This window comes from Aedes albopictus, chromosome 2 (assembly GCF_035046485.1).
Source record: "Aedes albopictus strain Foshan chromosome 2, AalbF5, whole genome shotgun sequence".
NCBI lineage: Eukaryota > Metazoa > Arthropoda > Insecta > Diptera > Culicidae > Aedes > Aedes albopictus.
In genome coordinates, this window is record NC_085137.1 from 405,010,152 (window position 1) to 405,022,859 (window position 12,708).

The 12,708-nt window shown below is 43.2% G+C and overlaps 2 protein-coding genes across 2 annotated transcripts in view; one reads left to right on the forward strand and one right to left on the reverse strand.

Moving 5' to 3' along the window:
- Nucleotides 1–12,708, forward strand: part of LOC109407929 (cold shock domain-containing protein E1) — a 62,674-nt gene that overhangs the window by 15,657 nt on the left and 34,309 nt on the right. The gene's annotated exons all lie outside the window — the stretch shown is intronic.
- LOC134286852 (mucin-2-like) lies at nucleotides 5,115–8,486 on the reverse strand. Its single transcript, XM_062848538.1, has one exon. It carries the CDS (start codon nucleotides 8,484–8,486, stop codon nucleotides 5,115–5,117), a length of 3,372 nt encoding a protein of 1,123 aa, XP_062704522.1.

Below are 12,708 nucleotides of genomic sequence, written 5' to 3' on the forward strand. Positions count from 1 at the left end.
GATGAAAGTTTTTCTTGAACATTTTCATTATGCGGTACTCCAGGGTTCTACAATGTTTCCTCAATCAGCATATTTTTGTGCCAAAAGTCACTATTTAGCCACTTTTTTGCTATCTGAAAGTCACTATTTGGTCACTATTTCAGAGATTTTGGTCATTAAAATAACTATTTTGACCATCAGTTCCTGCTACCAGCCCTGTTCTTGGACTTGCGTTGGAGACTTGGCCCCATGGCCCTCTTGTGCATCATATAAAAAAAATGGAAATTGGTTTTACCCAATGAGGTTATGATTTTATTGAAAAACAAAACTGTTGTATCATATTCATTTGATTCCGGTTCATCGAAAATGCTCCAAGGTAGCCATGGGAAGTAGAGGTTTAAGGACGAACAGGACGGTCGAGGAAATATTTGCCATTGCCATTGCTCTGTTGCTATTAACATGGTAATCTCAGATTCTACTTCGTATTTTGCAACAAAAACTTATCATTGTGTATGCTAACTTGCAGTACATATGCTGATTGTTTTTCAGCATCTTCAGTGCGATAGGACTCGAAATTACCATCTTCAAAATCGCGAGGCAAATTTTCAGAAAGAGAGGGAATATAGGAAAAATAACACGGCGTCCCGTATCACCTTAAGGATAAATTATTTACAAATACACTGCCCCCACTCGCATAACAGTCCCATTTGACTTTTCATCACTTTTGAGTTAACGTTATGAATAGTCATCATTTTTTATGTACTTCCAATAACAACAATAAAAATTACGAATTTTAATGTCTATGTGTGAAAAAAATACCAAGTTATGAGCGTCCCATATCAAAAGTACTCGCATAACAGTCTCATCATGGATTTTTGTGTTACGTCCCGGGTAGAGCTTAATGGCAAAAGAATGGCAAATTTTACCATTAAAACAGAATGTTTGAATGGCAAAATGTGTTATTTGTTTGTTTGAAATAAGAGTTAAAATAACAAAAATAATAACAAAATTTTGGTAGCAGAAAAACTTAAAAATAACTTATTTTGCCATTGTAATAACAAAGTAATGGTTAAGCATACGGATTAAATTGAAGAACAAAATAAGTTATTATTGAGATATTGATAACAAAATAAGACCCAAATTAACTGTTATCGGTGAATAACAAAATATGACATTCTTGAGTTATTGATAACAGAATAAGAACAAATTTAGCTGTTTATGTGGCGATCAAAATAATGGTAGGTTTAGTTGTTCAAATTCTATTTTAAAATAATGGTAGATTCAGTTATTATTTCAAAGTAGCAGAAGAAAGGTAAAATGAGCTATTTCTATTAATCGTTTGAGTTCTAAATTAACATAAATTGATGTGCATCAAATAGAATCCATTGCGAATCAAACACACAACAGTCCGGATTTGTTTACTTTTGCGAGATAAGTCGAATTGAAAACTTATGCTTGAAATATACAACACTGAACCAAGAAATATCATTGAATTTATCAAAAACATCACATAGCTTCACTGTAATTGAATTCACATTCATTTTATGTGTATCCATTGAAACTCATATGCAAAGTACATAAATCTCATTATAATACCCTATGACATTCGTGTGCCACTACCATGCATTATATATGGAGTAAAGTCATATGTGTTGCCAGACAAAAATTATGTGATTTTCACATGTGAGGAATTCCACGGAGTCATGTCAGTCGATCCTGAGCGACCATTTCAAAAATATCTGAAACTTTGCACAGTTTTTTAATTTCATATAAATCGCCATTTTTTGATATTAAACCTTCATATTCACTCACGACTAACTTTTCAAAAGGGTGTATGCGAAAATAGTTCTAAAATATTCTAAAAGCTGTACAGCAAAAACGGATTGTTCGATTGTTATAAATTTTTCAGCAAAGTTAGATAACTAAATGATGATTCCTTAGAAAATATACACTGTAAAAAATTTCTTTTTCTACTTTGAAAAAATATGATATTTGTCACAAAAACTCAAATATCTCAAAACCCTATCTTTTTAACAACTTCAATTTTTTAGGGGAAATGGCCCATTATATCAGCTATCTACCATAAAATTTTGGTGATGGTAAACTGATAAACAAAAAAGTTATGACATTTCAAACATTCCACAATTTTTACATTTAGTAACAAAAAAAAATTTTTTTCTGTGTAAATTATTTCGAGAATTATATTTTGATGCTGATTTTATTGTAAAGGCTACCGCCTGAATTAAACAAGTTGTTTTCATGATACTTTAGTTTGATTATTCGTAATTACTATAGTATCTATTTGAAACTTAGACGCGATCCAGTGTTGTGATCAAAAATATTGAGATTGTCATACTTTTTATTGTACGTGACTGGTGAAAAAATTCCTTGATAGTGTTGAAAAGCTGTTGATTATAAGAAAAATGGAATTGAATTTATTTTTAAGACAAAAGCTGTATAATAAAAGTTTTTTTATACGCGTATACGTCTAGTTTATCCGCAAAAAAAATCCCTCTTACACACTTATTTCTGAATTGTCTGTTCGGTACTTTTTTGACGAGATTATAACAGCAGTACGATCTCGGTAGTTTCGGTAATCGATTTTACTGAGGCTCAGTAAAACAACTGTCAAAATCGTATGGAAAAGGTAAACAATGCATTTTTGCTGAACGAGTTCGGTGCTCAGCAGTTTTAATCTCGTCAAAAAATTACCGAACTCGGTAATCAAAATTAAGTGTGTAGAGAACAGACTTTATGATCGGAAGAATGCGAGTAACTTCAACAACAACAAATGCATAAGAGGTACATACCACAGACAAACAGACGAAACGCCTAGAACAATTTTAGTGAAAATTCATCGCCCAGTTCACACTATCACCACCTGGTGGAAATGTTTCACGAAACACTGCGTTGTGCAATATCGTCATCAGAAGGCGCTAGTGTGAAACGTCAAACGCAAAGAAAAACGATGGGCGCTCTTCTTGTTATGAAAGCCACAACCAAGATTCAAAATGATCGTTGAAGGCGTGGTCAATGAAAATTTCTCCAGTGTTACGTTTGTTTGTCTGTATACATACCTGACAATGCTCACGAAAAAAACAAAAAAATACTACCGCTATGAATATTAAAAATTGTATAGTATTTTTTTTTCTTCAGCCACCAACACCAAACAAGTAAGTTAAAATTAATAAGTGATTTTGTTTATTATAATCTAACGAACAAGATGAACAGTCGCTTTCTCAAAGGTCTTCAACTCAACGCTCTCTTGTAGACCGTTTGATGAAAAAAAATGTTCAAAAGAGTTACGAAATCTCACCGAAAGCACCATAGATAAACTGAAAGAGACTGGTTATGCCCAAATGTCCACATTGTGTACAAAATTACGCATTTGCACGTCCTGCCGTCTAGAATTTGACAAACGAGCCATCTGTATATCATCGGTAAAGCAGGGCGCAGGAAGTTCGAAAACGACAACAACTGAGAAATTGCCATCAGCGACATCTGTTTAAACAATTTAATTACGCCCCTTTTCAAAAATGCCCTGTAATATTCTTCAACATCTATACCCATTTCAATATTTTTAACGTTGCAAAACACGCTTTCAACATTCATCTTGAAGAAGAGGTGTTCCGTCGGAGGAACAGCATAGGACCGGTAGCTCGATGGGAAGGAGGGGAACTTAGCCTTCAGAAAGGCTGTGGCTTCCACTGGGGAGGAAAAGGCGGTTTTTCACTAAAAACTACTTAACTACTATATTTCTCTTCGGTGTGTACAGGTCTGTGGTTAAAAGAAGACTCTTTTATGTTCGCGCACGCAATCTTCTTGAAGGACGGGTAGCAACTGAATGGAGGTAGAAAATCTGTTGCTTGCGCTGCGCTGTGGCGATGGTGGAAACTTCCATTTACATAGGCGGTGGTGCGATGGTTCGGGCGTCGTCGGCTACTGGCACATAAGGACATGCCGTTTATGCGTGGTCGGTTGGCTGATCCTTGCGTACATGCTTGTTCACGTTGTCGCTCGGTTGGTGGGGTGGACAAACAAACGACGTGGTGTGTGTGAGGGTAATAGGGTGGTTGTTAGTCGGGTTTGGAGCCGTAATATACTCGCGGCGACTCGAGGTTAGTTTTGATGGGTGATGCGGTCAAAATCTAAATGGTACTTCGCGTTGGGAGCGAACATACTCCCGGGCCGGAAAAGGTGGAAACATGTAGAACTGTGGACTTGGACACAGAGGCAACTATCATGGCAACTCAGGAGGACTAACAATCAGAAAACTTTCATTGATCTTTTAGGAGGATTTATCATTCACGAGGGTTCTTAGGACATACTTTAGGCGGACATACTTTAGGCGGACACACTTTACTGTTCAACTTTAGAATAACTTAGTCAAACTTCTTAGGTGGACTTGGTGACTTCAAAACTGGACAATGTGACTTCACTATTCGAGAACGCTATGAGCTCGGGAGGACAAAACTTCTTTGTAGGTTTGGATGCATCACTTTATGTCTTTAGGAAAGGAGGAAAACTACTTCTGTGGACTTCAAACTGCAGGAAGTGAGCTCATGTTCTGGAGAATTATTGTGGACTGTAGGAAAGAAACTAGGACAATCTATGATAAATTCTACCCGAGGTGGATCATTTCTTTTGTGGACTGTATTTGGATATCTTAGTAGAACTTGGAACTTGGGGTTCATGGGCATCATTCAAGAATAGGTATTAGGCACCTTGGAGACTTAACTTGGCTGCATTCTCTGACTTAAAGATTGGAGGCTTCAAACTAACTTAGATTGGGGAAAAGGATTCACGTTTAACACAGGGGAGCACATCATAGAACGTTTGAAGAGCAAGCGGAATGGTGGGGCAGGGCCACATCGATAGGCAACGGCAGTTCAGGAAAAGGATCTTGTAGTTTTCAGTAGGGTCTTCATCTTCGATGGAACAGGAAATCTCAAGGCAATCAGATTCGGATTATAGTGTGGGCTCTAGGTGTTATTAGGAGGTTCAAAGGACGCAAACTTCAAGGAGATCTTTCTATTCATATGTACTTCATTCTAGGTTAGGCAACGGTACGAAAGGCAAGGTAAGACAACACAAAGACGACAGAGAAAAGGAACTTGTTAATTTGTTAGGAGTTTTCAATGGAGGACTGGGGGAACCACGTAAAGCCAGGATAGGGAACTCACACACCACGGATCGAATGCTTGCTCACCTGTGGTGTCTGGATCATCTTCCTTCGGGTCGTTCGGTGGACGCGTTCGGGACACGCGCTCTGGGATGGCTTCGCTGGGTCGGGATCGCTTGGATGGTTCATCGGGAGGCTTCCTCGGCCTTGGGTCGGAATGGAGTTGCTTGCATTCACCAGTCTGGCCGACCGGTGGCGGATCCAGTGGTGTTTGGCTCATCCCCGACAACACCACGACCCACTGCTTCTTCTCGGGAGGTTCTCTCACTACCGAACTGGTTCCGGCTATCTTCGGGCTTGGGACTCGTTCTTCTAGGCTCTCGTTTCGCTTAAGTGCCGGAAGGATTCCGACTGTCGGTGGGCTTCGCTTTCTGGTTAGACACATCTCAATCTTCGGAATGGGCTTTGCAATTCGCTGGATGCCGGCAGACATAACAGGAAGGAGAACCGACGGGTTCTCTGTAGGAGTGCCGGTTGACGTCAGGCTTGAGTTGGTCACCGGACGGGTTTCGGCAGGCTTTGGGACGGGTTTGTCCACTGGACGGCTTCCAGCGAACATCAACAATGGCTTGGTTACCGGGTAGAGACCGGCTGACACTACGAAGGGCTTGACTGCCGGACTGCTACCGGCGGACGTCTCGATTGGCTTCACCACTAGACTAGTTCCAGTGGACTTCGGAAACGGCTTGGGCTTGATCATCGGACTGGTGCCGACGGGCTTCAGGAACGTCTTGACAATCGGGCAGGCACCGACGGACTTCGAGGACAGCTTGACCACTGAACTGGTACTGATGGCTATCATGATGGACTTCGTCACCGGTCGAGCACCGGCAGACGTCAGGATTCGTTTTCGTACTGGACTGGTACCAGCGTGTTCAGGAAGTGGCTTGACCACCGTACAGGAACCGGTGGACATCTGTGCGGACTTGACCACCGGACGGGCACCGATGGGCATCAGCTTCGGTTTGGTTGCCGGACAGGAACCGGCGGACTGGAGGGTGGAATAGTCTACTGGACAGGTTCCAGCAGACCGCGGAACTAGCTTGACCATCGGACTGGAACCGACGGACATCGGATCGGACTTGATCATCGGACGGACACCGATGGGCATCAACTTCGGTTCGGTTGCCGGATACGAACCGGCGGACTTGAGGGCGGAACTGTCTACTGGACTGCTTCCAGCGGACATCGGATTCGGTTTGAGCGTCGGACGGGGACCGACGGACATTGGAGCGCAATTGCCCACCGGACAGGTTCCAGTGGACATCGGGATCGGCGTGGCTACCGGAGAAGGACCGGCAAACATCTTGGGCGTCTTGGCCGCCGAACGGGTATCGACGGTTGGCTTGACTACCGGGCTGGTACCGATAGACGTTGGGCGCAGGATCGGCTTGGCCACTGGACTGGCACCAGCGGACATCATGAGTGGTTTATCCACCGGACGGGAACCGGCAGACATCTGACAGGACTTGACCATCGGATAGGAACCGATGGGTATCAGGTTGGCTTCGACCCCCGGACGGGAACCGGCAGGTATCTCGTGCAACTTGACCACCGGACAGGTGCCGGCAGACATCTTGGATTTCTTGGCCGCCGAACGGGTATCGACGGTTGTCTTGACTACCGGACTGGTACCGATAGATGATGGACGCAGGCTAGGCTTGCCCACTGGACTGGCACCAGCGGACATCAGAAGTGGCTTTTCCACCGGACAGGAACCGGCAGACACCTGGATGGAATTGACCACCGGACGGGAACCGGCAGGCATCTCGTTGGACTTGACCATCGGACGGGCACCGATGGGCATCTTGGTCGGTTTGACCGTCGGACTGGAACCGACGAACATCATGACGGAGTTATCCACCGAACGGGCACCGGTAGAACTCTTGGTTGACTTGGCCGCCGAACGGGTATCGACGGGCATCAGGGCGGAATCGACCACCAGGCAGGCTCCGGTAGACCTTAGGATCGGATTGGTTGCCGAATGGGATTCGGTCGCACGCTGGAACTGTTGGAGTACCGGATAGGAACCGGCCGTAGACTTGGGCTGTGGGGTTACCGAACGGGATTCGGTCACGAACTGCAGCGTCTCGGATACCGGATAGGAACCGGTCGTAGACTGGAACGGCTGGGATACCGGAAGGAAACCGGTCGGATTCTGTTTCGGTTGGAATGCCGGAAGGGAACCGGCCTTACACTGGAGCGATGGGGCTTCCGAACTGGATTCGGTCACGGACTGCAACTGTTGGGGTACCGGAAGGAGACCGGTCGGACTCTGTTGCTGCTGGTATGCCGGAAGGGAACCGGCCTTGCATTGGGGCGGCTGTGGTACCGGAAGGGATCCGGTCGGACTCTGGGACACCGGAGGCATTCCGGTTGGCTTCAGGTTCCACTTGGGCTTGGGATGGAATCCTGGTGGCGGTCGAAACGGTTTCGGCACCGGATCTGATCCAGTAGGCATCGGAAACGTTGACAGCTTCGGATGAACTCCAGTAGGGTCGAATGGAATTCGGAACGGGTTCGCCACCGGATTGGTTCCAGAGGGCGCTTTGCTTGACGTCGGTGTCTTGGGATCTTCGGATGGAATGTCGACAAACTTGGCTGGCTCGTTGCCGACAAGGAAGTCCTCCTGGCTCGTCGAAGGATTCTCGAAGGCAACGGTTGTCACCTTTTCTACACGCTTGACTGCTTCTTCGGCTGGCGGGGCTGCCGACTCAGGAATAGTGACCTCGACGAAATCACTCTCGGATGGGACCTCGGCCGGTCCACGCAAAGGCGTCTTCTTCTTGGAGGAATCTTCGCCGCAGCGCGGCTTCGCAGTCTGGAATGGATTGGTAACATTCGTACTCACCATTTTCTCTTTCGGCAAAGACGTGCGTGGCCTCTCAAACACGTCAGGACTCGGAACAGGCTGTTCCGTCGTTGGACCCGGTGACTGGCTTCTTCGGGTTGGAGGGCTGAGCCAGCGTGGTACAGTGGTCGCATCGAAGCAGGTGGATGTTGACTTTCGCTTGTTAAACCTGTCACTGGTGGTCGGGCAGGAAATCAAGAGGGTTTCCACCAGAACACAGGCTTCATTGTGGGCATCTTCGAAGCGCCAGTAATCTTCATCTAACTCCTCGAATCTTTCGGCTGGGAGAACGGATAGGAGTTCCCCATACACTCTCTGATACTTCTGATAGTAGCACTGGAGTTCACTTTCAAATTTCTTCACTTGCGGGAAGTCAGGTTGGATGCCACTATCACATCGGGTCTGTTCTCGCAGCTTGTCCACTCTTGCCTCAACTTGGCTACGTTGGGCGAACAGCTTTTTCAATTCGGCCATTTTGCGGTTTGTAACCACTGGTGATTGGGAACCACTACACACGCGCGCGATTCACTTTCGGATGGAATGGGTTCGGACTTTTTCACTCACTTCACTTTTGCTTTTTGGCAACGCTTTCACTCCGCCAATGAAAGCCACGGGAAATCACACAAATCTCTGGAATCGAACTACCGGGGCGGGAACACCAGCAACCCTCTCGGTAGGATTGCTGTATGCTGTCGGCGACAGCAATGGAAGGAATTGTCCCAATCGGCTGATTGGCGACAACGCAGCTGCGGTTGCAGCTTCTTGAGGCACTGGATCCTTTATCCGGTTCGCTAGGACCAAATGTTCCGTCGGAGGAACAGCACAGGACCGGTAGCTCGATGGGAAGGGAGGAAATCTTAGCCTTCGGAAAGGCTGTGGCTTCCACTGGGGAGGAAAAGGCGGTTTTTCACTAAAAACTACTTAACTACTATATTTCTCTTCGGTGTGTACAGGTCTGTGGTTAAAAGAAGACTCTTTTATGTTCGCGCACGCAATCTTCTTGAAGGACGGGTAGCAACTGAATGGAGGTAGAAAATCTGTTGCTTGCGCTGCGCTGTGGCGATGGTGGAAACTTCCATTTACATAGGCGGTGGTGCGATGGTTCGGGCGTCGTCGGCTACTGGCACATAAGGACATGCCGTTTATGCGTGGTCGGTTGGCTGATCCTTGCGTACATGCTTGTTCACGTTGTCGCTCGGTTGGTGGGGTGGACAAACAAACGACGTGGTGTGTGTGAGGGTAATAGGGTGGTTGTTAGTCGGGTTTGGAGCCGTAATATACTCGCGGCGACTCGAGGTTAGTTTTGATGGGTGATGCGGTCAAAATCTAAGGCTGTGACCATAGTGGGTAAGGTGAGATGCGATCGGATGCGATAAGTTATGAGATGAGAAGAGGGAAGTTTGATAGGCCATAGTGCATGAGGTTTTCAATGAGGGTGCGCATGTTGTTCTCACATCCTTTTTCGCCTATTTCGTGCGCATCAACGACTCGCGTGATTTGATCGATGAAGTCGCTTGTATGTTGAAGCGCTTCTTTGGATGTGGGTAGTGAAATGATCGTTTCATCTGTAAGAGCGGAAAGATAAAATGCACCTGCTTTTTGTTTTGCGCGGGCCGTTTTTATTTTTGCTATAACTTAGTCAGTTTTGATCCTGTTGCAATAGCAAAAACCGACCAGTTCAAAAAACAAATCTGGTGTAACTGTACAAGATTGAGATTATTGAATTAATTATTTGATAAAAGAATGTATAAAATGTAATTATATCCGCGTGAGGGATGTCTTTATGTATACACATATTTTAACTTTCCGGACTGAGCTATCTGAGTGTTGATTTCAATTTAAATCAATATGAGACTGTTATACTGATTTTCGGCATTAAAACATTACTTTATTGTGCTGATCTCGGCAAAAATAAACAAAAATTCGGCAAGTATGTATTATTTAAGGGTATAGATTTTTTTTATTACAAAATTTTCGGCGACATCTACGAGAAAAGATGTCTCTAGGGTGTCTTCTACCTGGAAAAACCTGGAAAACCGGGAATCCTCAGGGAATTTTATTTAACAGGGTAAAACCTGGAATACTCAGGGAATTACTTGAGTACTCAGGGAAATTTTACTCCGAAAAAAAAATCTTTGGGTCGTATCAACCTGGTAGTAAAAATCCATATAGAACTTTCGCTACAAGGATTTTTTTTTCCAGAAATCTTTAGCAATATCTCCTGGAATGTCTCCCAGGATTTATTATAAAATTCCATTCCGCATTTTTGACGCTATTTTTCTTGGTATTCCTTTTTTATTTTTTTCCGGAAAGGTATACTTCCGGATTCCTTCCAGGATTCCTGAATTCCAATCGATTTCTCCTGGAGTTTTTCACGGAGATGCTGTTTCTTCTCAGAGTTCCTCCAGTGTTTTGCTCAAAGAAATCTTCGTAGGATTTCTACCAGAATTTATTCCGAATACTTTATAAGAATGTCTGTCGGGATAAATCGTGAAATTTCTTTCGGCACTCCTCACGAAAATTTTACCTGATTCCTTCCGGTGTTTCTCTTGGGACTTCCACAGAAGATCTTCACAGAACGTTTTTCAGAGTTGCTAAAGAAGTTATTCCTGGAGTTCCTACTAAAGTTTCTCCAAGGATTTCTGAAGGAGTTTTCACGAATTTACTGCAAGAGTTCCTCAAGAGATTTCTTTTATTTTTTCCTGTGATATCTTCAAACCACTGCTTTGGGCTTTCTTCGAGATGTTCTTCCTGGTCTCCTACAGGAATTTGTTAAAAGTTTTTGCGATGTTTATTTTGAAGTTTTACCTGAGATTTTTCACGGAGTATCTCCTGGAACTTCTCTCAGAAGAATCCTTCCGATGTTGGTCATGAGATGTCTCTCAGAGCTTTTCTTAATTAAAATACCCTGGATTTTCCCCCAAGATTTTTTTTTCCAGGGTGCCTTCTACAGGAGTTATTGCTGATATTTCTCATTGAATTCTTCTCTTGCGTATTTTCAGAGGCAGGCTGTTTCTTGTAGTTGTACCGGATTTCTTATAGTGATCCACCTGAGAGTTTTTACAGATGTTCTGTGCATTATTCCCAAAATTCTTCCCGGAATCTTTACCAGAAATTGTCCCGAGATTCTGGATATTCCTTCAGGAATTTCTCCCAAAGTAATTGCAGGGATTCTTCTACGGGTTTTCCTCAGAATGTCTCCTGAGATAACTTACGAAATACCTTATAGGAAATTCATGGAGAAATATTCGAGGGAATTCAAATAAAATCTTGCGAGAAACTCCGCAAAGTGTTATTGAAGAAATCTCGACAGGAACTTCAGGAAAAACCTGAGAAAAAATGAGACATCTTGAAAAAAGTTCGAGATAATAGTAATCCCGAGAAAAAATATTAAGGACATCCAAGGAGGAATTCTGAAAACCATATGGAATCTTGAAAGCAGCTGCGGACGAAGTTCCGCGAGGAAAACAAGAGGAATATCGGAAAACTATCGGTAAAAATCCAATAGTTTATGGATAGCTGTCCCGGAAAACCGTTAAAAAAGGCATGGACACTGGCTTCAGCCGGCGGCTGTACCGATTGAACGAAACTTAACACGGAGTGGCTACGGATAAGAAACTATTCTCGTGAAAATTTTCATCGGTCGGAGCGGGAATCGAACCCTCATCCATCCGGACTCTAACCGCATGGCTACGACATTCTTGAAGAAACTTTGAATAGTTTTGGATGGATCTTCAGGAAGAATCCAGCGAGAATCTCTAGTATATCGGAAAACCTTTGCAAGAAATATCGGAACGTACTCAAACAGATATCTCGTGTGAAAGAATCTTGCGGAAAGCCAGGAAGATACTTTGGAAGAAATTCCAGGAACAATGGTCAGAAATATTGAAAGAATTTTTGAAGAGTAGGGGAACTTACGTATTTTCGACAGTTTTGTTCTCTTCGTCATGGGGGGTTTTTTGAAACCTGTTGAACTCAGAATTGGCATCAAATCCTTCCCAACCAAATTGAATATGATGAAGTTTCAGGCAATTTGACCGGCATAAATCCCTCATGACGAAGAGAACAAACCTGGCGATGATACCCTTTATAATTTTTAGAAAATTCGGGTTATTTTTTTAATTATAAACTTTCAAAATTTCATCTGGAAAAACCTGGAAAACTCAGGGAATTTTATTTTGAGTTATGAGTAGACACCCAAGTACACAATATTCATCATATATTAGGTAAAAGAGTATCAATCGAAATCGATGTCACACTCTTTTCTAGTTTTGCCTGACAAAGAAAAAAGCAGAACCTTTCAATCAGAATCCTTTTAGCAATTGAGTTGAATATCATAAAACCCTTAAACTTTCTAACTTGCACATGAATAGCATGCACTGAACAAACGACCATATCAAACATTAATCAATTTATTTAAATCCCGAACATAGAAAATAAAATGTTTTTTTTTTATACACATATAATAACAAAAATATGCTGTAAAAAACGATTTGATGGAATACAATTTTATATGCAATGAAATATGTTATTTTACATGGCGATCGATAGACAGTATGATAAATTTTTTATTACGTCTGGTTCATCGAAATGCAAGTCATGTGAAAAAGCATTGAGTTATATTTAAAAACAACAACATATTAACGCATTTTATATTACCTACTAGCATTCCCAACACATTAAATCCGCATTGCTT